The 26900-nt window shown below is 47.8% G+C and overlaps 2 protein-coding genes across 5 annotated transcripts in view; one reads left to right on the top strand and one right to left on the bottom strand.

The window, feature by feature from the left end:
* LOC122373236 overlaps nt 1-26900 on the bottom strand; it is a 68724-nt gene that overhangs the window by 35090 nt on the left and 6734 nt on the right. The gene's annotated exons all lie outside the window — the stretch shown is intronic.
* Nucleotides 19139-26226, top strand: LOC122373237. Its single transcript, XM_043351095.1, has 3 exons — nt 19139-20782; nt 23146-23394; nt 24043-26226. The coding sequence occupies exons 1-3, from the start codon at nt 20750-20752 to the stop codon at nt 24667-24669; spliced, it is 909 nt and encodes a 302-aa protein (XP_043207030.1). The 5' UTR covers nt 19139-20749; the 3' UTR covers nt 24670-26226.

Raw genomic sequence — 26900 nt, 5'->3', positions numbered from 1 at the left:
GGTCACCCACATGCATCAGGAATAGTCCAATACTTGGTAGAAGGAATGAAGCTACCCTACAAAAATTACCGCGTGTAAATCGGTCAAGTGGTTGCTGAGATATAAGCCTCGCAAAAGCGTGACCACGGCCGGCCGGCCGCGTATTCGCCAATTGTATTACACGAATCGGCCCACCAACTAGCGACATCTCTAGTGCGACGTCATAGCCGTCCGCCGCGACAATGCATGCATTGGGGCTAGATTTGAGTTGAGACTTTTTTTGCAATTGTATATGGCTGGCCGTTACACATGTGTCGTCGTAGCCGAGTGGTTAGAGTCTCGGTGTGGGGAACGAAAGGTCGGAGGATCGATTCTTGCTTTAGCGGTTCTTTTCCCTTAAAAAGAAGTCGGTCGTAGACGCGAATTTTTGGCCCCTACGTTCGCACGCCAATATCGTACGCCCAATAAATATCTGACAAGTATTCATCTGATTAAGGAATAAGTTCCAAAAGAACTGCAGTTGCAGTCTATACCTGAACTACCAATTTTGTTACGGCACTGTCGATATTCGTCAAAGTCGGAAGAGCTATTATGAAAGTTGGAACACACTCGAATGACAACGGATTCCTGTATTATTTCATCGATCAGATAAGACATGTATAGAGATAAATTGATGACAGCCTGCCGTGAGCATGCAACTTAACAACCAGTCCCAAGTTATCTTCATAAACGTCTAATATAAATCTTTTTGATTCCAAGTAAGGGGACTTAGGTATCCCCCTGGCGGCTGAAATGTAAAAGTTATAGTTAGGGCATAGCTCCTATAGATGACGCTATTTGACGGCTGGAAACTGATGATCTCGTCCCGTGATTACGCGAACAGCTATGCCGAACTTTTTTTTTGTGCATGGTGATTCTTACACGAAAAACGATCTGATAGCCTGCTAACCAGCGTGCGATTTTTACTTTTCATCTTAGTTTTCGCTACTTTTAGGTACTTTACCTTGCCAAGGCCCACCTACTTTCAAAAGGTAAGCGCTGCCCCTGTCATATGCTGCGTGCTATCACCCATTGGCAGTGAGAAACATGGGTGGAGAATGTTTGAAAAAGTTACCCCGGCCGGCGACCGATAGTCGCGGGAAGACGATATACTCACGTTGTTCTCAACGGTCATCATCAAACCCCTATTCTGACGCATGGAATAGGATGCTGTGTTTGCTCAAGGATGAGCGTTGTATCCGACACCGTATTATTCATAACATTTTTGGAATGATCGAAAAGGCAATTTCCTTTTAAATTATTATTTCTTTTTACTTAAACTTCCAATTTCACACCGAACCCAAACCAAACCATATGCCATTTTGAGTACCTAAATGTTGCGTTTTCAGCTTTTTATTGTGTCTCAAAATAGCTACAAAAAGACAACTCACCATAGTAGAAGCTTTACAGAGAAATTGACAGATCGAACCAAGCAAAGCACTAAAATAGGTCACTGACATCCACGGGCGTAGCCTTTTTCAATGTTGGGCGGCTCTTATAATACAAACAGGGAGTCGATCCAGGAATATCGACCGGTCCCGGTCTCGTAGCTCAGTTGCTAGAGCGTTGGATTCCGCGTGGCGAGAGCACGCGGCCCGGTTACAACAGTCCGAGTTCGAAGCATGATGGCCGCTTGGTGTTTATGAGCACCCTGACGGGTACGCTCATAAACGGATGTGGTTGCGGTTGGTGGCAGGTCAGTTGAAGTCAATGAGGTCAAGCAGTAGTTTTGAAAAAGTGCGCCGAAGGCGCGCCAAAATTTCGAAACTGAACAGGATGTGAGAGCAATCTTGGCATTGGCGACCACACGCGGGTCTTAGGGTTGGAGATTATGGCAAGTTAAGTAAATGGTAAATACCTACCTGATTTGCAATATTACGCCCATGGAAGTCAACACTCGAAGAGCGTGAGTTTTCTTTTCTCGTATGGAGACAGCTTTTAGGATTTACAAGAGTAGAAAAGTTACCCCGGCCGCGCCGTGGTAGGCTGAAAGTTACCCCGGCCACGGCCGGGGTGGCCGGGGCAGGTTCTCCACCCATGGTGAGAAATATTGATCAATGGCCATCGCCTAGCACCGTTTGTCTTTCCATTGGCTACGTTCGCATAGTATGCACTATGCATTAGTGATGTCACGTGATGTCAATCACAGAAAATCAGAACACCGATAGGTACAGGGACCCGCAGTTGCTACTGTACACATATATTACCAATTTAGAATTGCGCTATTATTTGCTTATTGCTGGCCGTTGGAGAAAGGAAATGTAGCGCAAAGTATGGAGGAATAACACATGTTTGCTCCTAGCACGTATGTTTTGTATAATTCCTCTTACCGCAACAGATATTCTTCCAAAACTACAATCGTGCTATTTTTCCGCGCCGGTTGCCTCCCCAGAGCCCGTCCTTGGTATCGCCTATAGCTTCCGTTCCCGCTACGTGAATGAAAGTCACGTGACTACTACAGGTTTGCGCTCAGTAGGCCCGGGCAGCGCTTGTCGAACAGCACTGCACATCCGAAGGTTGGGACTTTAATTGTGAAAAACCGCCCGCCCGCCGCCAAACGCAAAACCGCAAAACGCGCAAAACGCACGCCCAAAACGCGAACGCAAACTTCGCGAAAAAAACAATCGCCCGCCCGCCGAAAACCGCAGAAAAAAAAACTAAAAAAAACGCCGCCAAAAAACGCCCGTCCGCCGCAAAACGCAAACACCGCAAAAACGCAAACACCGCCGCCGCAAAAAGAAACCGCATCGCCCGCCGCTAACCGCGAAACGCCGCAAAAAACGGCCGCCCGCCGCAAACCGCAACACCGCAAATAAAGGCCGGCCGCCGGCAACCACAAAACGCCGCAAAAAAACGGCCGCCCACCGCAAACCGCAAAACGCGGCAAAAAACGGCCGCCCGCCGCCAAACGCAAACACCGCAAATACACCCGCATCGCCCGCCCGCCCGCCGCCAAACACAAAAACCGCAAAAAACGCAAACACCGCCGCAAAAAAAACGCCCGCAACGCACGCACGCCCGCCGCCAACCGCAAAAAGCCGCAAAAAACGGCCGCCCGCCGCCAAACGCAAACACCGCCAAAAACGCAAAAACGGCCACCCGCCGTCAAACGCAAACACCGAAAAAAACGCAAAAACGGCCGCCCGCCGTCAAACGCAAACCCCGAAAAAACGCAAACACCGCCGCAAAAAAAACGCCCGACGTAGGCAAAACGCAAACACTGACGCATTAAGACAAATACGGCGCCCTGCGGCAAATGTGGTGCATTCATATCTGCCGTTTAAGCAGCCATCACAGCGCATCCTAATCGTCCAATGTTCGACAAAGTTACGCACATTCTGCGCTTTGCGGCAAAAATGGCGCTTTGAGACAAATGTGGCGCACTGCAACAAACATGGCGCATTCGCTCATGTCGCTTAACAATTCATCCACCCACCAAATTCTAGCCCAATCGGACTTAAACTGAAAAAGTTATGTACATTTGAATATTTCACTATAAAATATCTCCGCAACGGAGGTGCCCAAATTTGCCCGTGTGCCACGTGACCACTGGTGATGAAAGCAGGACCTGTCCCCTCACCGACTGACCCAATTTAGTGTTCTTGGCTGGTTCTGTTTCCACGCTATACGGCCACCAGTTGGCCAAAACACCATTATGTGGGAGGTACTCGGCTCAAACACGTGGCCACGTGGCACGTGCCGGACCTTTGACAGCTTAACGACTCACGCCACGTCATGACCAATATAAGTGGCCATCGGCATGTAAAAGATGACCCCGGCCGGTGTCACCGTCTCTGAACAGTGGACGGCTAAACTTGAAAAACGGGAAAATTGAGGGAAATTTTACGTTTCGGAAGTAAACTTTCCGCCGAATTTTGAAATTTGCAAAATATAAAAATCCGAGATAGCAGTTTTCTAGATCCCTTCATTTTGTGCCTATACCCGTTTTCAAATCGACCCTATCATAAAAACTGACGCCCTGACGACTATTTCCCCCATTCATTGCATTCCACAATGTTGGTGTATTTAAGCGCAAAAATTGACCTCGTGCCACGGCACGTGCAATAGCACGTGCGCCACGTGATCACTGGTGCGACAAGCTGGACTCGTCTGCTCACCGGCTGCACTGATTTGGTGTCGCTGGGTGGAGTGGTTTCGGAGCCATAGGGCCCCAAGCTGGCCAATGTCGGATTTTCCCGGAGGTTCCCCCATCAAACACGTTTGCACGTGGCACGTGCTTTTCAATCGCCCCATATCTGACCCATACCATGTGGTAGCCGACACCCCGGGGCACAACATATTGAAACATTTTCAAAATCTAACGTGGAATTTTTTTGCAAAATCGATTTGAAAATAATTTTTCGAAATCGCCATAGGCTTAGCATGGGGTAACTGTCCGTCCCGATTACCCGAAATTTTGTCATTTATATTTTAAATAATTACCACCATAAGGTGGGGTCCCGGCCCGAGATTCGACCCTAAAAATATAATCCATTTCTAACGTGGAGTTTTTCCGCAAATCGCATTTTAAATTTTTCCCCATGTTAACCCTATGGGAAAATGCACGTGCCGATTACCCCAAAACGTGTCAATTATATTTTTTGCAACTTTGCCAGAAGGTAGCTCCCCGATACGGGACCAAACGCTGAAAATGGCAAGAAATTCTACCGTGCCGTTTCGGCGGCGATCAAAATGACCCAATTTCCGACAGAAACGCAAATGTCCCCCTAGAGAGGTAGCTCAGGTTGGGATTTTCAATAGAAAATCACAATTCTAAAGAATAGTGATTTGTCTTAATTGAAAAGTCCCAACCTTCGGATAGGCCCGGGCAGCGCTTGTCGAACAGCACTGCGGATCCGAAGGTTGGGACTTTAATTGTGAAAAACCGCCCGCCCGCCGCAAAACGCAAACGCCGGAAAACGCGCAAAACGCCAACGCAAACTTCGCAAAAAAACAACCGCCCGCCCGCCGAAAACCGCAGAAAAAAACGCAAAAACGCCGCAAAAAAACGCCCGTCCGCCGCAAATATCAAACACCGCAAAAAACGCAAACACCGCCGCCGCAAAAAACGCAAACACCGCCGCCGCAAAAAACGCATCCCCCGCCGCCAACCGCAAAACGCCGCAAACAAACGGCCGCCCGCCGCCAAACGCAACACCGCAAATAACGGCCGGCCGCCGGTAACCGCAAAACCCCGCAAAAACAACTGCCCGCCGCAAACCGCAAAACGCCGCAAAAAAAACGGCCACCCACCGCAAACCGCCGCAAAAAACGGCCGCCCGCCGCCAAACGCAAACACCGCAAAAACACCCGCAACGCCCGCCTGCCCGCCGCCAAACACAAACACCGCAAAAAACGCAAATACCGCCGCAAAAAACGCCCGCATCGCACGCCCGCCCGCCGCCAACCGCAAACTGCTGCAAAAAAAACGGCCGCCCGCCGCCAAACGCAAACACCGCGAAAACGGCCGCCCGCCGCCAAACGCAAAAACCGAAAAAAAAAACGCAAACACCGCCGCAAAAAAGGCCCGCCGTAGGCAAAACGCAAACACTGACGCATTCAGACAAATATGGCGCCCTGCGGCAAATGTGGTGCATTCACATCTGACGTTTAAGCAGCCATCCCTCAATCAAAGCGCATCCTAATCGTCCCATGTTCGACAAAGTTACGCACATTCTGCGCTTTGCGGCAAAAATGGCGCTTTGAGACAAACGTGGCGCACTGCAACAAAAGTGGCGCATTCGTTCCTGTCGCTTAACAATTCATCCAACCACCAAATTCTAGCCCAATCGGACTTAAACTGACAAAGTTATGTGCATTTGAATATTTTTCTATAAAATATCTCCGCCACGAAGGTGCCCATCTTCGCACGTGTGCCACGTGACCACTGGTGGTGTAAGCAGGACTTGTCCCCTCACTGATTGCACCATTTCAGGCTTCTTAACTGGTGCAGTTTACGTGCTATAAGGCCACAAATCGGACAACACACGATAATCTGGGAGGTACGTGACTCAAACACGTGGCCACGTGGCACGTGCCGGACCTCTGATAGCTTCACCGTTCACGCCACGTGATGACCCATCGACGTGGCCATCAGCATGTAACAGATGACCCCGGCCGGTGTCACCGTCTCTGAACAGTGGACGGCTAAACTCGAAAAACGGGAAAATTTAGGGAAATTTCACCTTTCGAACAAATAATTCCCCCAGAATTTTTAATTTTTCATTTTACGAAAAATCCGAGATAGCAGTTTTCTAGCCCCCTTCATTCTGTGTCTATACCCGTTTTCAGATTGACCCTATCATAAAAACTGACGGCCTGACGGCTATTTCCCCCATTCCTTGCATTTCACAATGCTAGTATATTTAAGCACCAAAATTGACCCCGTGCCACGGCACGTGCAATAGCACGTGCGCCACGTGACCACTATATAGTGCGACAAGCTGGACTCATCTGCTCACCGGCTGCACTGATTTGGTGTCGCTAGCTGAAGTCGTTTCCGCGCCATAGAACCCCAAATAGGCCAATGTCGGATTTTCCCGGAGGTTACCCCATCAAACACGCTTGCACGTGGCACGTGCTTTTCAATCGCCCCATATCTGACCCATACCATGTGGTAGCCGACACCCCGGGGCACAACATATTGGAACATTTTCAAAATCTAACGTGGAAATTTTTTGCAAAATCGATTTGAAAATAATTTTTCGAATTCGCCATAGGCTCAACATGGGGTAACTGTTTGTGACGATTACCCGAAATTTTGTCAATTATATTTTAAATAATTACCACCGTCAGTTGGGGTGCCAGCCCGAGATCCGACCCTAAAAATATCAACAAATATAATTGACGAAATTTTTCGCAAATCGAATTTCCAATTTTCCCCCATGTTAACCCTATGGGAAAATGCACGTGCGGATTACCCCAAAACGGGTTAATTATATTTCAAGCGACCGATGCCAGCCGGTAGCTCCCCGATACGGGACCAAACGCTGAAAATGGCAAAAAATTCTACCGTGCCGTTTTTGAGGGATTCAAAATGACCCAAATCGCGGCCGAAACGCTAAACACCCCCCTAGAGAGGTAGCTCAGGTTGGGATTTTCAATAGAAAATCACAATTCTAAAGAATAGTGATTGTTCTTAATTGAAAAGTCCCAACCTTCGGATAGGCCCGGGCAGCGCTTGTCGAACAGCACTGCGGATCCGAAGGTTGGGACTTTAATTGTGAAAAACCGCCCGCCCGCCGCAAAACGCAAAACCGCAAAAAACACGCCCAAAACGCCAACGCAAACTTCTAAAAAAAAACAATCGCCCGCCCGCCGAAAACCGCAAAAAAAACGCAAAAAACGCCGCAAAAACGCCCGTCCGCCGCAAAACGCAAGCACCGCAAAAAACGCAAACACCGCCGCCACAAAAAACGCCCGCATCGCCCGCCGCCAACGGCGAAGCGCCGCAAAAAACGGCCGTCTGCCGCAAACCGCAACACCGCAATTAACGCCCGGCCGCCGGCAACCGCAAAACGCCGCAAAAAACGGCCGCCCGCCGCAAACCACAAAAAACGCCGCAAAAACGGCCGCCCGCCGCAAACCGCCGCTAAAACAGCCGCCCGCCGCCAAACGCAAGCACCGCAAAAACACCCGCATCGTCCGCCCGCCCGCCGCCAAACACAAAAACCGCAAAAAAAACGCAAACACCGCCGAAAAAAACGCCCGCAAAGCACGCACGCCCGCCGCCAACCGCAAAACGCCGCAAAAAAAACGGCCGCCCGCCGCCAAACGCAAACGCCGCCAAAAACGCTAAAACGGCCGCCCGCCGTCAAACGCAAACACCGAAAAAAACGCAAACACCGACGCAAAAAACGCCCGCCGTAGGCAAAACACAAACACTGACGCATTAAGACAAATATGGCGCCCTGCGGCAAATGTGGTGCATTTATATCTGCCGTTTAAGCAGCCATCTCTTAATTACAGCGCATCCTAATTGTCCAATGTTCGACAAAGTTACGCACATTCTGCGCTTTGCGGCAAAAATGGCGCTTTGAGACAAACGTGGCGCTCTGCAACAAACATGGCGCATTCGTTCATGTCGCTTAACAATTCATCCACCCACCAAATTCTAGCCCAATCGGACTGAAACTGACAAAGTTATGTACATTTGAATATTTCACTATAAAATATCTCCGCAACGGAGGTGACCAAATTTGCACGTGTGCCACGTGACCACCGGTGGTGCAAGCAGGACTTGTCCCCTCACTGATTGCACAATTTCATTGTTCCTGGCTTGTGCTGTTTTCGTGCTATAAGGCCACAAATCGGCAAACACACGATAATCTGGAAGGTACGCGACTCAAACACGTGGCCACGTGACACGTGCCGGACCATTGATAGCTTCACCGTTCACGCCACGTGATGACCCATCGACGTGGCCATCAGCATATAAAAGATGACCCCGGCCGGTGTCACCGTCCCTGAACAGTGGACGGCTAAACTCGAAAAACGGGAAAATTTAGGGAAATTTCACCTTTCGAATATATAATTCCCCCAGAATTTTGAATTTTTCATTTTACAAAAAATCCGAGATAGCAGTGTTTTAGACCTCTTCATTTTGTGTCTATACCCGTTTTCAGATTGACTCTATCATAAAAACTGACAGCCTGACGGCCATTTCCCCCATTCCTTGCATTTAACAATGTTGGTGTATTTAAGCACAAAAATTGACCACGTGCCACGGCACGTGCAATAGCACGTGCGCCACGTGACCACTGGTGCGACAAGCTGGACTCATCTGCTCACCGGCTGCACTTATTTGGTGTCACTAGGGGGAGTGGTTTTTGAGCCATAGGACCCCAAGTTGGTCAATGTCGGATTTTCCACGAGGTTCCCCCATCAAACACGTTTGCACGTGGCACGTGCTTTTCAATCGCCCCATATCTGACCCATACCATGTGGTAGCTGACACCCCGGGGCACAACATATTGGAAAATTTTCCAAATCTAACGTGGAAATTTTTTGCAAAATCGATTTGAAAATAATTTTTCGAAATCGCCATAGGCTCAACATGGGGTAACTGTCCGTCACGATTACCCGAAACTGTACCCTATGATTTTTAAATAATTACCCCCAGAAGGTGAGGTGCCAGCCCAAGAACTGACCCTAAAAAAGTGGACAAATATTACTGAACAGATTTTGCGCAAATCGCATTTTTAATTTTTCCCCATGTTAACCCTATGGGAAAATGCACGTGCCGATTACCCCAAAACGGGTTAATTATATTTCAAGCGACCGGTACCAGCCGGTAGCTCCCCCACACGGGACCAAACGCTGAAAATGGCAAGAAAATCTACCGAGCCGTTTCGGCGGCGATCAAAATGACCCAAATCGCGGCAGAAACGCTAAACACCCCCCTAGAGAGGTAGCTCAGGTTGGGATTTTCAATAGAAAATCACAATTCTAAAGAATAGTGATTTGTCTAATTGAAAAGTCCCAACCTTCGGATACTAACACACCTAGCCCGAGGGCCGGTCTGTAGCGGGGAGGGGTAGAACGCCTGAGCTCCAGCGCAGTGGAGGTGGTGGTGGCCCGTATCATAAAGAGGCAACCGTAAGCAGAACTACAATTGCCGCAGTATAAGATTATGATCAAGTTTTCTTTAAATGTATTGATTGACAAGAAAGTGCAACGTTTATCCGATATAATAAAACGGTGTGCAAGGCTTTGGAAGAACTATAAAACATATTCAGCAACGTATAAATTTCTGATACAGGCCATGACCTTTCACCTTGCCTCCGGGGAGGACCGCTCAGGAAGCCACATACCGAACGAATCGAGGCCTCGCAGCGCGGCGGCAGAGGAGGTGGATAAACCATCGCCAGATCTTTCGATTACTTATGTTTCCAGAAGAAGGAGGGGGGGTGGAGGGGGGGGGCTATTTTCAACCCACTCACCAATCCTTTCCTTATTAACTTATAGCTTACCGAAAAATGCAACACAATGGTGGCCGTCACGAGATGTAGCGAAGAGTGCCTTAGCCACACCGGTTTTGAGTAAACTTTAAGCATTCGAATTCAGGCCAGTGATCCTGAAGCATTATTTTGTTTTTGTCGTGCATAAGCTGGGATGACGTGGTCCAAGTTAATTGCGAAGAAACGGTTTCAGTTTCAGAACATTTATGAGGCTAGTCGCGCCAAATAGTATACGTTTGTTGTAAAATGTCAAATAGAATGTTGACGTGCTATCCAGATGATGGAATTTATTTGACACAAGAAGTCAAAAAGTGGCATCGTTAGTCATCCTGCATACCTATAAATCGATTCGTCACCTTGGTTCGAGCTCAATAGTTCTTTTCGCGGATGATCGGTTTCGTTTTCTTTTATTTGGGGGGGGGGGACAGTTTATGAGCCAGTAACCACCCTCCCCAGCCCCCCAAACAACCATTGTTGACAAATACTGTGATGGCCTAAAAAATGCCCTCAATTGTGTAACGTAGGGAAGAATGAGGTAAGTTGAGCCGCTTTTGTTTTTCGTAAGCTACAGGCTAACTTACTGATCATTTTTCTGCGTTTACGAGTTGGACGGACAGAGTGGTCATTGCGCATGTAATGGTGGCCAGAAATGTTTCATACCGCTTATTTTTGTACTGAAAGGCTACGTCAAAAATCATATTGCACGTTGCTCATCTTACCCCATGGGCGGGGTAAGTTGAGACACGTCGTGGGGACAGTTGAGCATGGATGGAAAAACGAACCTCTTCTTTTCCCGGGCGCGGCGAAGAGTGGGCTCTTTTATTTACTCCATGGCATACATACTTATGGCAAAGTTTTTTCCTCCATCAAAAAGTGACTGTTTTAAGCCTTCCAATAACTCGTCAAGTTTTCTATCACGAAAGAAATCATTTAATCCTTCAGATATTCTGCAAATCACTTACAACTTGTGTAATCAACAAAGAAAAACAATTTCCTACCATTTTTATTCAGCAGATACAAGCGAAGCTCAGTTTGGTTTTCGACAGCGGAGAGTGGAGACAACAATGGCTTATCCGGCTCATCTTCCCCCAGGTGAAAATGGCTCATCTTGCCTCACCCGTGTCCATTTTCGATTAATGACACCCGCTAAGGAAAATAACCATGCACCGCAGATAACACCCATCTCATTTTAAAGGCAAAACATGTCTTAGTTATCAGGGGCGATGCCACATGTTACCGGGTGCTGAGCGTGAGAACGTTGCCGTCTCACGTGAAAGACTGCAGCATCGTAAGCGAACGGCACATGGAAGCTCAAGTCAATCAGCGCCATAGGAGCTGAGAAACATGGGGTGGCTAAACTTGCCCCTTGGCTCATCTATACCTCACTCTTCCCTATTTGGGGCTCGCAACCTTGATTCGTTAAAGTTATTTGTCTGTTCATTATAAAAGCTGTCAAATTTGCCGTATCATTAAACTTTTATTGAGTTTGTATTTCACACTTATCTAAAATGAACAATTTTGTCACTGGCTCCTTTTATGAATGGAATTGGATGGTCGCATGAATGAACGAATGAATAGCTCCATTTGAGCATCAGCTGAAATCAATCCTAAAATTTAATCTACCAGTCTGCAACGAAAAGGTTTAAAACCAGTGCAAGTTAGGTGCAGTTTCTAATCTATGCCGTTTTTTATTAAGTGTCTCAACCCTGGTGTCTCATAGTTCCTTAATCTTGAGCCGCTTCTCTCACGATTCATTTTATGTGTTGCTTACATTGTTCAAGAAGTTATATTATTCGAGCTCGTTGGTCTTAAAAACTGCTATCGAAGTAAATTAAAGTGTTTCGGTCTTCGGCACTTAAAAAGCAATCGATATTTAACCCTCACCTATTAAGGCATTTCTTTTCAGCGTCTTACATGTAGCGGAGGGGCGAAGAAACCCTCAGCCATTCGGCCCTTGATAAAAAGAGCCAGAGCTTCGCTGAAAAATAAAAAGAGCGTGCTGCTCGTGACGAGAGAAATCCGATGATTTGAGGGTCCTGGTCATCGCTGACGAGAAAAAGCCAATTATTTTTATGTCCTGGTCAATGCTGAGATCCTAGGTCACTGGTTGACCTCCCAGATCAGGTTAATAACCCAAAAGCACGGAAAATTGGGTCCTGCTAGAATTTCTACAAGTGAAGTTTGCTGGGACTTGGCTTGCTTCTGACTCCGAATTTGCACTTGCTTTGATCAAAGATGATGTATCAAAGCATTTGGGGTAGGACGGGTCACGCCAGATCACCCATTAGGCGTTCTGCCGGCTATATAGAATGTTAACCAGCACTTACAGCCTTGCAACATATTGCATAGGCACTATAACTGATACGTAAGTATGCCTAGTTTTCAAATGCTAAAATGGGTGCCAAATTTCAAACCAACACTTCCTAAAAACCACAGTAAAAAGGTGTAAATTTAAGGAAGTTAACCGAGATCATTTCAAGTAAATGACCTTAACCTGAGTTTCACGTGACCTTGACACCCACAACAATTAATGAGACAAACATTAGATAGTATATTTCACATGTTGTCACGTTGCTAATCACGAAACGACTATGGAAACACACAGAAGATGTGCGCTGACTTTCAATTGCTATTCTGGCCTGACATGATCTTGAGAAAAATAATCACAGGTTAAAAGTAATTTGGTTCAGGGATTTAAAATTCTCGGACAAGATCCAAAAATGATAAGGGCTATTTAATTTTCCGGGAAGTTGTAAAATTGATTAACTCCAGGGCACCAAAGAATCGTCGCAATGCTTCGCTTTGCCGCGATTTATTGGTGAAAAACAGGGGCGCGGTCTACTTACCTCTACTTATATGTGTGGTGAGGGCTAATATTCATTTTATCTGTGTTGATGAATGTGCAACAATTTCTATATGAACTGAGACCAGTCCATATGAGTATGTTTTTCTCACGGACAATGACAATATAAAAACAATGCGAATAAAACCAAACGTTTCGGACAACAACGTGCCTTCGTCAGTGGAGAAAAATGAGTGTATAGGTTTAACATCGATGAGAACTAAATGCGGCACCGTCTCGGTCTGGCCAGCCGGGTTGCCGATAAAATACACAAATGTTTATAAGCTCCCATGATGTGCTTAAAAAACTGCTGAAAACATATCTTTAAAAAATAAAGATAACTACTTCATCGATGTTATCGAAAGAAAACATGTATGCCTAGTTACTCATTTCTTGCCACTGACGGAGGCACTTTTTTGTGCGAAACGTCTGGTTTTATTCGTATTGTTATATTGTTATTGTATTGTCATTCCCTGTGAGAAAAAAAGGATAACTCTTCAGTTAGTAACCATAACAGCGAAACGGCTTATTGTAACACAATTCACTGTGTATTGTATACGAAACCTATAAGTCCCTAAAATAATTTTATTTACAACTTTTAAAAAGATACAGCTTATACAGCTTGGGCATACAATTTTTTCTGCATTAAGATAATATTAATTTAATATCTCCACAGAATATGGTAAATTAGTGCTGCTGAAGTTCGCTTTCGAAGCGTCTCCTCCAGACATTCCACAGCTCTCGTGCCATTTTGGATCACGGAACATGGCTGGGCGCAGGGCAGGTCAGGTCGTCTGCGAGCTTGGACGGACCACGTGACCACCTCCTCCACTTCCCCTCACTCCCGTCCCCTTCCCCAGCAGGGCGTCCGATCTAACCGCGCCCCAGGCAGTCGGCTCGGTCCGACCCTCCCCATGGTCGAGCCACGGCCCGGTGCCGTCTGAGTTTGTGCCGGGTGCAAAACTGGAGCAGTAACTAGCGCCGGAACTAGTAGTCAGCACGACCATCGTCAGATGGCAGGAGTAAATGGAATAAGCGGTTCCAGGTTTCAGAAGGAATGGGGCAGGAAAAAGCGCTGAAAACAATGTTTTGCTGATATAGCCATAAAAAGTTCACTGAATTAGGTGAGCAGCACATCAGCTTACAGCCCTTCAGATGGTGGTTTTAATAAGCACACAATCATTTCCCAATTCGCCTCCAACGGTGTCACAGGCAAAGAATACGCTGAAATACTAGTGTGTACAGAAGCAACTGCGGGTCCCTGTACCAAACCAAATACAAACAAAGACCATTGGAAAATACCGAAACCGAACCAATCGGTTGGACTGCAAATATTTATCTTATGCAACATATTCATTAGAAGAATTCCTACGTCTGATTTCTTAGGTGCACGCCGTTGCAAATGTATAAAAAAACGCACAATGACAGATGACAGATGACACGAAAATTGAAGTCGCCGAGTGGATTCGAACCACCTACCTCTGAATTAACAGTCCGATACTCTAACCACTCCGCAACGGTAACAACAGATTCAAAGCAGCTTAAATGTCATTAATTTAAAACCTAGCTTCAAAAGACGCCACCAAGGGCGAGGACCGAACGTATGACGCCACGCTGACGTCACTCAAGAGGCATGCTATTGGTCGGCCGATTCGTGTAATACAATTGGCGAATACGCCGGCCGGCCGGCCGGCCGCTCATACTCAGAAATTTCCGTTAATCTAAGGAAAGACTACGCTCGCTTCGCTCGCTCCGTAATTACCCCACCCTACCCTACCTAACTGGGCTCCATTTTATTGGAGTCATTGAAATGGTCAAATTTGAAGAGGTCCGAACTTTGTATTATCTAACCATGTCTTAGACTAACTGCGATGCTGAAGCTGGGTATGGTTGATCATGACAAGGCTGTTAAGTTGGCATATCCAGCAAAACTGTCATTTGTCACTTCATTTAGGTAAAATTTTTGGTGGCGATTTTCCAAGTGATTTGCAGGCCATATGGGGTGACTTTGCCACCATGTTATCAATGCAAAAATGAAATACTTATCCGATGCAATTCAAAATAATTTTTTTAATGTAACATCATTTTGATCTCAAAACTGGTTCTTAAAAAGCGAAAGTTTATATTTTTAAAGTTAACACAGGAATGCACAGTAGGAGTATAGAAAGGCAAAAATTACCAAATTAAAAAAAAAAATGGATGAAGCTGGACCCAACTTTTCAGCACAGTCATGATCATCTACAACTCCTGAGTTTGCCAGTAATACTGGCTGAAGAAATATGTATCATTTTATAGATAAAAAAAAAAACGCTGATAATAGTGGTGCAGGTAAGTTGCCGCAAGAACGTCCTCTTTCTGTTCCTCTTAATGCCGGAGGAAGAATGCGGAAAGGTATAGAGTACCTACCGATACAATCATATTTTTGCTTATTTATCTATTTTGAACCATTTTTCAGTTTCTATTTACTATCAATGTCAATTATTTTCAACAAATATAATATATTATAATGGTAATGTATTTCTCCCTTTTTGCACATCATTAAAGAGCAAAAAAACTTCGAATTGCTTTATTTTTTTCTATTAAACAATTAAGGATGGCTGCCCTCCCCCAAACAATGGAACAAAAATGCTTAAAAATTATTTGCAAGCGCTAAAAAACCATTATTTGACATTTTGGCAATGGCAAAGTCACCCTTTTTCAGTTTAAATTTGCCAACTGCCAAGACTCATTTTCTTTGAAAATATTTAGTATTTATATCTTTAGGCAAGGTATAAATACGATAAAGCAAAACCCAAAGAGCTAATCTTCATCCGTGATTTGAACATAGAGTCATCCCAATAAGTTAACAAGTTTAAAGAATACAGGCGTCTAAAGTTGAAAACTGATGGCAAAGTCACCCCCGTTTACGGTACCTAGGGGACGTTTTCCCATTATGCTTCTTCTTGCATCCAACTATCTTCAACAACCTACCAAATCTCATTGCCTGCTACCCCCCCCCCCATGACCACAATGTATATCTCATGAGAATTCGCCTAGACCAACATTGACCTATCCAGCTGGGTGACAGATGCTCCAACGTGCAGGGTATCCACCAGCAGACCTGTCCATGTCTGCGGCCTCAGCACACCTGGCCGTACCGAATGCGGCGAAACATCCGATACCCAAATGCCAGCCAAGGCCGCAACACAGCAGACGACCATGTGTGCGACAGACAGGTGGTATGTCACAGCCGTTTTCTGCTCTGTACCGACACGATGACATTTAATTGAAGAAGCTAGTCGCGAGAAGGATTATCGCGATTTATGATGTTACTCTGACCGAAAGCTGTAACAAAACAATGCCCACAAATAGCAGATCCGGAAATCAAACACCAAACTGGTTTTTGTTTTCTGCTCATAAAAATTGTGCACAACATAAAATCACATAACCGCATGCCTTCCTTTAACACGCGCATGACTGGGGTATTTTCCATAACGCGAGTGACGGGGGGGGGGCTCTCCAGAGCCCCCCCCCCCCCGTCAGGGGATAGGAGGGGGCTCTCCAGAGCCCCCCCCCCCCTCCTATCTCCGAAACTACAAGGCCGATCGTCAAAATTCAAACGGCGTCTGATAGCCCTGGAAAAACTGTCGAACGAAACTTATTTTCATTGACCTCGAGGTCACCGATGACGTCACAGGTCAGGTCAAAGTAAAAGTTATCGGCATTTTCGCTTGTTCACAATTTAAGCTCTGACCGCCGGCTGACAAGTCCGATCAGGCTCATTTTTGGTTTACGCACTTCTTGATATATGTCCTAGATACCCTGAGGGTACCGAACTTTTACTTTGAATTTTTCAGGTCAAGGCCAGGTCATCCTAGGTCACGAAAATTGTATATTATGTATCGGCCACGAGACGCATGTTTTATGGTCCATTTTACTCGTAGATTTCGAAAACAATGTCGTCTGTGTCATTTGAGGTCATTTTCAGCTGAATTTACCGGAGGTCAGGTCACTTTCAGGTCAGAAAAGGTCAAATTTTGAAAATGAAATTTTTCAGCAAAAGAGGTGCCTATCAGATGCAGTTTGAGCTCAGAAACACGATGGTGCCATTTATATTGCTGTTCAATGTCAAAAACGTACTGAAAAATGGTTATGAAAAATATATAATTGTTAAATTTTGACAATAATGCAAATAACTTAGCTATTTTTAAAGATATTGGGCTAAAAATTGCTAGAGTAGTTCATCAGTGTGTGTTCTATCACATATATTCCTCAAAAACTTTTTGAAAAAATAAAAAATAGCTTTTTGGAATCGTAAATATATATTTTTCAATATTTTCAAAATTTCGAGAATTCGAGATAGCAGTTTGATAGCTACGTGTATTTGTAGTCCACTCATGCAAAGAAATTTGAGCTAGCTTTAAAACTGAGCTCTTGAGAGCATTTGCCGTAATTCAATATTTTGCATCAAAATCGGCCGACATGACTTCACTCTGACGTCATTTTCGGTCAAACTATAGTAGCTAGAAAGTTGAAATTTTTCCACAAGGTGTCAAATTGATGCCTCTGAGGGTGCTGCAAGTTTCGTGTTGATCCGTCAAACGGTTTAGAAGATATTGCCGAAAAACGGGAGGGGGCTCTGTAGAGCCCCCCCCCCCCCAGTCATGCGCGGGTTAAATAGCTCGTAGGTTTGTCCGAGAAAAACCATGCAATGGGCATAAGAACAAAAGGGCACATAATAGAGAAAGGGCATAATAACATAATGCAGCCTTTCAGCATTTCGAATTTAATGAGTGCTTCAATTAAGAAGACATTTGGTAAGCTGTTTTTTTTTTTGTATCCACAAAAAGAATATCGGTAACTAGGTATATTCAACACAGACTATTTAAAAGAGTTAAACAATTCACTGCAGCTAAGCTGTCGCACACCTCTATTACGCACCAGCCTGGATCCCTGACACTGAAATGGCGTCAGCACTGGACGAACGCTGCGTCGCAGCTCAATCCGTCTCTGAGTTACGCTAATCCTAATGGCGCGCTGGCAGAACAATATATTACGCGGAGCAGCCGCCTATCTTTATCACCAGCCGCGAAACGCAGCGGCGCCCAAAGACAGCCACACTGATGACAAGGCTGCTATCTCTGAGATCATCTCCGAAACCGGATACCCTCTGGCCTTATTTTTAAAAGAATTTCTTCTCCAACTATTGGCAGCCAGCGAAGTATATATTCCTGAGATGCGTTATCCCGTAATTCAACGTTTTTAGAAGGAATTTCGTCTCTTTGTCTTGGGGACATGCTGTTCCATTATTCAGTTTTTTGAACGGTATATGCTTCACCTCTTGAGCAAACCACGGAGATACACTTTTGCATTATTCAGTCCCCTTTCGTCCAGCATTTCATCATTGCGAATAGGGCTATAAGGTCTGCAAAACACGCGTAGTAGGAATGAACTCCTTGCAGCGATGAAAGCCGACGAATAAAATGAGACAGGACCAGTCTCATCACTCATCATGCTCTCTACGCCCGCCGTTCGCCGGGCCGACCCAGCCACCACCATCCGAGCCCCGCCGTCACCGTGCACGCGCAGGAATGGTACGAACGCCGGCCGCACGCGCCTACAACAGGTTCGATTCGGAAGCCACACACGAGCCGGGTCCATTTGGCCAGTGTGATCGCCCGCCGCGCGGTCCAGCATGCACAATCGGCAGCACGCGCTGTCTTCGGCTCCCCTGGACGATAATAAATCACTGAGCTGACCGGCGGTAATCCGCGGACAGTGGGCGCCGCGCTGCCCGGCCACCGACAGATAAGCGCCGCGGCACGAGCCGGCCGGCGCGAGCGGGCACGCGATGCGGTACAAGGGGTACGCGGTACACGGTACACACACGGGGTACACACACGGGGTACGCGGTGCACACGGGGCTCAGAAGAACAGTGTGAGAAGGACGCGTTCGGCTTAAGCTAAGAACGACGAAGCCTCGAAGCAGACATGGTGACACCGAGACGGTCGACACTTTTGGCCTTTGTAGCCGATGTCACAGAAATGCCGAATTTCCGGGTATATACCAAACCAGCATCAACTTAGTTTTATCACGGCTCTTCGAAGCTTCGAAATTGACGTCACTAACAACAAGCCTGTGTAGATGCAGATGAGTATAGTCAAAGATGCTTCAGCGCATTAGAACGAAGCCAAAGTTGATTCTGCTAAAAATATCGTTCATTTTGACGAAAGAAAAGGAAAAAATTGATAAGGATTAATAAAGCAAATCTATACACATTGTCATTCATGCTACTTTCACCTTGTTACTATGTTGTTGTTACTATGTTACTATGTTCGTCATTTCATCACAGCATGTCCATTGTTTTTACCTCAAAGACGCATCCTTTACCAAAAAGTATCGCAAACACTCCATACTAACTTTCATGAATACCAAACTAATAAAAAATTGGAAATCCTTCTTCATGGCACCAACCTAAATAGTGGCGACGGCCGGGCGGTGGCTCAACACTTCCAAACGTTCTTACTTAATTCTGGGCGCTTTACAATCCCAACACTCTGACTACTTAATTACGAGGCGGGATGGGCGTGTCTCGGTGGGGTGGCGTCGGCAACGGGGCTCTCTGGACAACCTGTAATGCGCGACGCGTTCGGCTTGGTGGCGGCGACCGGCGATTTAGTTTGTTTGAATCCATTTTAAGTTCTTGTATATGTGTGTATGTGTTTATTTGCTTGTATGTTCTTTAACAGAGCTGGTGCCTCGAATTAAGCACTTTCGAGTGCTTTTGCACCAGTTCTTACTTATCTTGATTTTGTGTATTCTTTTGTTTCTTAATAAACGTGATGATGATGATGATGATGACGTGGATGTTGCTAAATTAACAAATATGAAGTAGCTGTCGATCTTGCCAGGTTGCATTCACGGGGATAATTAACTGGAGGGATTTTCATTTTCATTCAAAACGGACCCGTCCGAGAATTTCTGGCTGTCTGATAGCGCCAGCGCATCGCCGCCGGTCGTTCAGATTGGTAGGTTGGTCCTCCAGCCCTCCATATATCTCATCCCAAACCACTACCGGACATCATTGAGAGAGACATGCCGCGATCGAGTGCGGTCTTCAGCACCGTCCGGTCTGTACCGCGGTCGGGCCGTGGCCGGGCGTCCACCGGACGGTCCAATCTGCCGTTTGATCCGCCATCCCACTTCTAGCGGAAGGCGGTCCCGGCCTCGGCGAGGGCGGAGTCTTCGGACCGCGGACCGGCCTGGAACCGGCCCGTCTCTCCTCTGCTGCCGCCGGCACCGGGTCAGCGGGACACCGGCGGCGCCGACAGCGGCGGCAGTGACGTCCGGCGGCCCCCGGTGTTCAGAGGGGCACTCACAGCCGACCCGCAGTCACCAGGGGCGCCACTCACTCGCCGCTCGAGCTGCCAGACGCCCGGCTGGTACGGCGAGCAGGGTGTACAGCAAGGGTGGATCTTTTCCCCCACGACAATCACACGCCGAGAAGTGCTAGCGAACAGTGTCGGACCGCGCGAGTGGATAGGCGGAGGGGTTGAGAAGCTGAAGCCACATACAGGTGCGCAGAGTTCCGCTCAGGCGTGTAGTGAACAGCGGTGCCAACTGACCGATTACTGCCAAGGACTGTCTGAGCTCACGCAATTGCTGAGGGTCATCTGATCAACTAGGAGGCACTGATGACTGCCTGAGCGACTCAAGCTCGAGTCACCAGCCTGAGAGCCGACCTACGTCCAATTCTACAGCGTGGACGGCCTCGGCCAGTGCTATTCGCTGTGTGTAAGTGCGTGAGTAGATTGGGTGATATCCTACTGCTGGCTGCAACACCTACGACATAGGCCCTCGGGGTCCGAAAATATCCTACGAGTGACGAAAAACGACAAACAACCCACAACAAACGACGAGCAGCAAACGACAAACGACAAACGCGTGACGATGGACTTACGGACTGTGCAACGATTAATGGTGGTAAGTAGCTATGAAAAAATACGATCGACGTTTGCACCAAACAGAAACCGTGCAGAAACCGACCTTGACGGCCATCAACCGAATATAATGCAATAAAGTTTGTGCCTGAACATCAGAGTTTTTTTCTTTGATGGAACACATGAAAGTTCGAGTAATACTGTGCTGCGAAATCACACGTGCATATCCATTATCCATGTTGATTGAAATAAAGTGAAAACTATTATCAATTATCGCGCATTATATCGCATTTCGCGTCGCTAACCCGTTAACAGTCGTAAAATGAAAAACAAACATAATGGATAACACCGAAAAACAAAACACGGAAGCTGATGCAATAACGGGCCATAAAACTGCAAGAAGTCGGACTAAAACCTAAGCCAACAAAATGCACGGCAAGTTGAGAGGTTGAGTATCTTATGACCTCTTCGAGCGAATCAGTAGCGGCGGAACACCTTCAATTAAGGGGGGGGGGGGCACTGTCGACTTTTGGTCCCATTCTTTCCATGCAACGCCCATAGGGCTTGTGTTAAAATGCCAAAATCAAAGGGGGCACGGTGCCCCGGTGCCCTCCCCGTCCCGCCGCCTATGGAGCGAATCGAAATCTACCCATTCGCAATTCATAACAAATTCACAATATATCAAAGATTGACTGCTCACGAGCAATACAACAGTGATGGTTTCTCCTACTGCTTACTTATTCGGCCACGGCAATGAACACGATTTTATCTTAGGCTCATTGTACTGCTTCGAGCCGGCTTCCCGGCCCTAGACAGTCGCTGGCCAGAATCCGGCAAAGGCAACGTGAGCTGACAGACAGCCGGACAGAAAGACAGGCAGACAGGCCCCACACCAGCCTATCTCGCCTTTAGCGGTCTCCCATTCGGCCCTGCCCGGCGTCTCGAGGCACGGCTCAACGGATGATATTCTACACAAAGAGTGGCCCGAGTGACACATGGGCACCTCTCGGCGAGGCGAAACTTCACGTGTTTCAGCATCTCTGAAGTCTGAACGGAGGTCACGAGAGACACTGCCGACACGATCTGTCGGGTTTATTAACAGTGACACTTGACGAAGCGCAGCAGTGGAACAGGACCGCTATGAGCGGTTTAGCAGCCAGCCCGGCAACGAGTTGGCGTCACCAGCAACAGAATAATCACAAAGTGGAGTGTTGTGCTCAGTTCCACCTGCTTGCAGCCGCTCCCAAACTCCAGCTACTGCCGGTTTCATAGCACTGTAACTTTCAAAGACAGGCAGCCAGGCGCACCAAAGCTGCTAAGAAGCCGGCACCTTGCTACGCTGAGCAGCGCTTTGAGATATTTTTCTCACTTTGACCAAAAGTAAGTACCAAGAGCATCTGACGGCATGTGTAAATCCACCCTGGTAGCACGCAACAAATGCCGCTGCAAAAAGGGCATACCTATTTAAGTGCAAATCCATGTCCATGGTACTCAGCTAGAAAAAGGAATTTACCGGCAAACTAGCATTGACATTATACACTTACGCAAATAAAGCAATGTTAGGAGAAGCATGCCCATATTTTATTTAGGTGTTTATGTACCTGAAAGCATACATACGCATGGATGGGTCAGATAAAATTAATCCGATATCCCACCCCATGGATCTCAAACTTCGATCATATTGGTTGATAGGTCAATACAATATCCATCATAAGATGATTTGTTGATATGCCTCACGACAGCACACAGCTGACTTACAACAATTCGTCCCTTGAAACTAAAGGGAATCCCTCTTTTGCCTTTTTGCCGGTTGTATCCTCACCCACAAAGCAGCCGCAAAAAAAAATGGGGACTGTAGGTATATTCACCGTAAAAGTATGGATTATGCGGCAGAAACATCTGCCGGGCATTGTCGAACAGGTTTCATTGCTGTAACATGGTACAATTGAAAAACGTTTCACAGGCAAAGCAGGTGGGACTGTCGTGCTTTTTATATCCGAACAGAAAGACGGGTCGGGTCGTGCGTGGCGGGTCGTGCGGGCCGGCGCTGTTATCGGCGGTGGCTTGGTTCGGTTAGGTGCCTAGACATTGCCCAGACACATGGGATGTGCACCAATCCCAGGACGTTTGTTATGCCATATATGTTGTATGTATGTGAAATACAGATGAGATGAGATGAGAAAGACGGTGGCCTTTGTGTTTACTCGTAAATACTTATCGACACAATTTTCAGTGTTGAACGCTGCCTAGTTCGGCAGGCTAGGACAATTACACGGCGGTTTATTGATGTCGAAGCTACAATAATTGTCGGCGTCCGATAGACTAGATAAGTACACGAAATTTATCCTAAGAGCACGCAACTTATTCTAAGCGCACGCAACTTATTCTTTTCCTGCCACATTTCAGACGCTTCTTCTACTCCTGGCTGTTCCTCCGACGGCCTACGGACAGCGTACCCTGCTGGCGCGATTCTTCAACCGGGTCTACAGCATGTTCTCCAACCTGATTGGCGGCGAGCGGCTGTGTCCGGCCGGCGGAGGGCTGATTGACCTGGCCACACTGATCCCGTGCGGGGCCGAGCTGGCGGACTGTCCAGCCAACCTGGCCTGCCAGAGGGTCACAACACTCTGCAGGAACACCCTCATCGAGGTCACGGTCAGTATAACTCGATATCCGCAGTGTATGTCACCTCGGCAGGGTGGCAAGTCTTGTGACCCTTGTATAATCGGCTGGATCATTACGCGTTGACTCATTTATCGCCCGTCGTTGCACCTGACCCGAACTCGGCCACTATCGGCTGAGATAGGCGGCCGCTGCTGGGAGATAAAGACGGCCTGTTTCACAGCTCTCTAGTCTCTGGTCGCGTTGGCGGAGAAAGATAAGAAATATCGGGTCAGTGCCGATATGTCACTTGACAGCGACCGTCCCGAGAAAACGCTTCTGGTGCCAATGCAAACAAAACGTTGATGCCAATGAACAATAAAGACTCAAACATGCTGTCGTTAACAAATGCAACTGTTGAACTCTCCCTCGCTGTATCGCATTCCGTATAGCCCTCCCTTACATCAACTCACTCATGCTTCGTTTTCTTTATACTGCGTACCTTACATAATTTCCTTATGTGTTGTGCCCCTGACATCCATCCTCCGTGCCATGTCCCCGAGCGCCCTTCCTGTATGTATTGCAGTTCAGACCTCCCCTTCACCATACATTATTGCCAACAATCTTCACATCCGTCGCTCGTCTCTGACCTCCCTCATCACAAACTGCGTCTGACCGCCCTTCCTCTCTCCCTGCCCACAGACGTCCGTGTGTATGCCCGTCCGTCGACGCGGTCTCCGGTGCGACACCCATAGTGAGTGTGCCACCGGCTACTGCCAGCCCGGCACCGGCACGTGTGAGTTCCAGTCCTGCCGGCCGGGCGAGCTCTCCGTGCGGCTCGACAGCAGTTGCTACCGCTTCCAGATGGACACCGGACTGAGCTCGTACGCCGCCGCGCGCCGCCAGTGCCGCTCCAGCGAGCGGGGGCTCGGAAGGCTCGTGAGCATCAACAGCGCCGCCGAACAGGAGGCCGTGCGCTGGCTGCTGGCGCGCGCTCTGGTCACCGGCATAGCTAGCCGGCCCGTCTACCTGGGCCTGTCGGACGCGCGCCGCGAGGGCCGCTTCGAGTGGCAGGACGGCTCGCCGCTGCTCTTCTCGGCGTGGCGAGGAGGAACGCCCGTCACGGCCGGTAACACCGCTGACCGCGACTGTGCCGCCATGGACCCCACAGACGGCACATGGGCGGCCACCGACTGCGCCGCCTCGCGCGCCGCTGTCTGTGTTACCCCGCTCGATCGGGTCTCTCGGCTGGCCTCTAGTGACGCGTTCAACGCCGCGCTGAACGGCCTCCTGCCCAGTGACTTCCTGGGCAACGGGTTTACCCTGTGATCGCCAGCGAAGGACGATAGACAAGGGTTCACTCTGTAACTCTTCGATCTAGGGCGATGAACAATGGGTTTTCCGTGTGATCGCCGACGAAAGGACAGCAGATAAAGGGTTCAGTGTCTCGCCGATGTGGAACAATGGACAACGTGTTGCCGCTGTGTCGGACGGCGGTAGACAGTGGGTGGTATTGTAGCTTGCGGTGTGCAAAGGACATAGACCGACGTCCGACGAAAGGCCGTGGATGTAAGCGGTGGCGCCACCTGTGTCAGGCCACGGCCAAGACGGACAAACGCGCTGGTCATCGTTCGTGCCAGTAATTGGGACCTGATACGGGTCGGTACGGCTGGAGACCCACATATATGAGGCGAGCTTTGCTGAGTGAGATTATAGAGTAGATCATGGTAAAACCGCATGATGATGTGTCATGACAGAACAGCATTTGCGCGTCGCAAGCTCAAATGAGATTGATTATACTTAATGACTGCAGCAACTTCCGCTGATCAGCGCTCCTCTTATTGGAATTAGTTCACTTAGCTAAGGCATTGTCCGTAACGTACGGCTTTCGTCTTACAGCATGACGTTTCCCACCCCGTAAAATATCGTCGCTCGACTGGTATAACGTCATACAACCGGTGCACATGTGTGCTCTCCGGACAGACATGTGCTGCTATTGTGAGTCGTATGACAGCCCGCCCACGTACTCCCCCCCCCCCCCTCTTCCCCGCACCACATCGACGCGAGACACTAAGGTCACAGGTGGCACCGAGTTACTGTCTGGCCCCAGGAGGAACTGCTATATCTGTACTTACAATACGGTGCCATTTGGGAATGCACCAAAAGAAATATGGAAATATGGATGGGTGGTAAATGTTCACACTTGACCGCGATGCGGACTGGTCACGTCCAAGATGCCAACAGACGCTCAAAACTTGTCCGGGGAAAGTTGGTAAACGGGTTATTTCCGTATCGGCCGGGTGAACTTTAGGCGCACGGACTTCGCTGCCAGTGAAGACTGTTGAATGTGTTCAGAGACCCATTAGTCGCTCTAGTTGAACGCCTAGGGTCTGTATTGTATAGGAAGTGTGGTTAAATGTTTAATTTAAGATATTGTATATGCTAAACGGTATGTCAGATATTATCCGTGAGTGTTGTTATACTCCACTTCGCTGCCCCAAGGTAGGCACATCATTCACACCTCCATAAATAACGCGGTTTCGCAGAGGCCAACCGCCCCTCACTCACGTGTGCTTTAGATTACCGCCGTGTAGCCTGAAGCGCTGGTATCTGCTGGAGCTGCCACACCGGTAGAGCCTCTCTGAACCGTTCGTGTCCGGTTACAGACACCGCTCACAGAGCCGAGAGTGACAACCCGGCCCGCCAGCCAGCGCTGCGAGAGGCGATTTACAGAATGATGGTCCGACCTGTCATTGTGGCGTGTGTGAGCGGCGCAGAGGAGAATCGTTCGTCAGTGAGATATGGACTGCTGTTTCCGAAAATAGAGCCGAGCCGTCACCGACTTGTCATGTTTCCACTGGTCTGAACGGAAGAGATGATGGATGAGCAACAACGTGTGAGAGGTGTGTAATGTGTATGCCAGAGAAGGCAATGGACAGAAAATCACACCCGACCAAGTGATTACCAAAACGACAGCTCGTTCAGTGCTACACAATAAAAGCATCTGAACAAAAATAAATACGTTGTCTCCAGCTTAACATGCATTTTCTCAATCAGTCACTTACAAAAGCAATATCGAACACATTGTCACCGAGTCTTATGGAACATAACAGATGTTAGCGGCTGGACAGGGACGGCAAACATGACACCACTACGGCAGACAATATGATTATCCAACATCCAAGGCTGTCTGTCTTCGATAAACACTCTCGATAAGTCTGGTCGTACTCCGGTACTTGCTTGTCATTGTGAACCGTTATTTATCCAGCCTGCACTTACAAACACAAACGCTTGTCTCTGGAGCTGACCAAAAGCTTATGGACGTTTCCAGTGAACAGTATTTAATCGCCAAAAGCGGATGCCCCCTGACCTACCGGACCTGTAATTGACATGATGAATGATGGAACAGCGATGCACACGCCATCTAGGAATCATAGGTCCGGCTCAAAATGAATGATGGTTGTGAGCTTCTGTGAAAGCTACGACGGAGGCCCGTCAGCTAGCACTGATGTAACCTTTCCAGCTTGCTTTCAATGTTGCTCACTCAGTTTTCCATAATT

This window comes from Amphibalanus amphitrite, unplaced genomic scaffold (genome assembly GCF_019059575.1).
Source record: "Amphibalanus amphitrite isolate SeventyFive unplaced genomic scaffold, NRLGWU_Aamphi_draft 001464F_arrow, whole genome shotgun sequence".
Lineage (NCBI taxonomy): Eukaryota > Metazoa > Arthropoda > Thecostraca > Balanomorpha > Balanidae > Amphibalanus > Amphibalanus amphitrite.
This window is presented reverse-complemented; position numbering and strand designations above follow the sequence as displayed.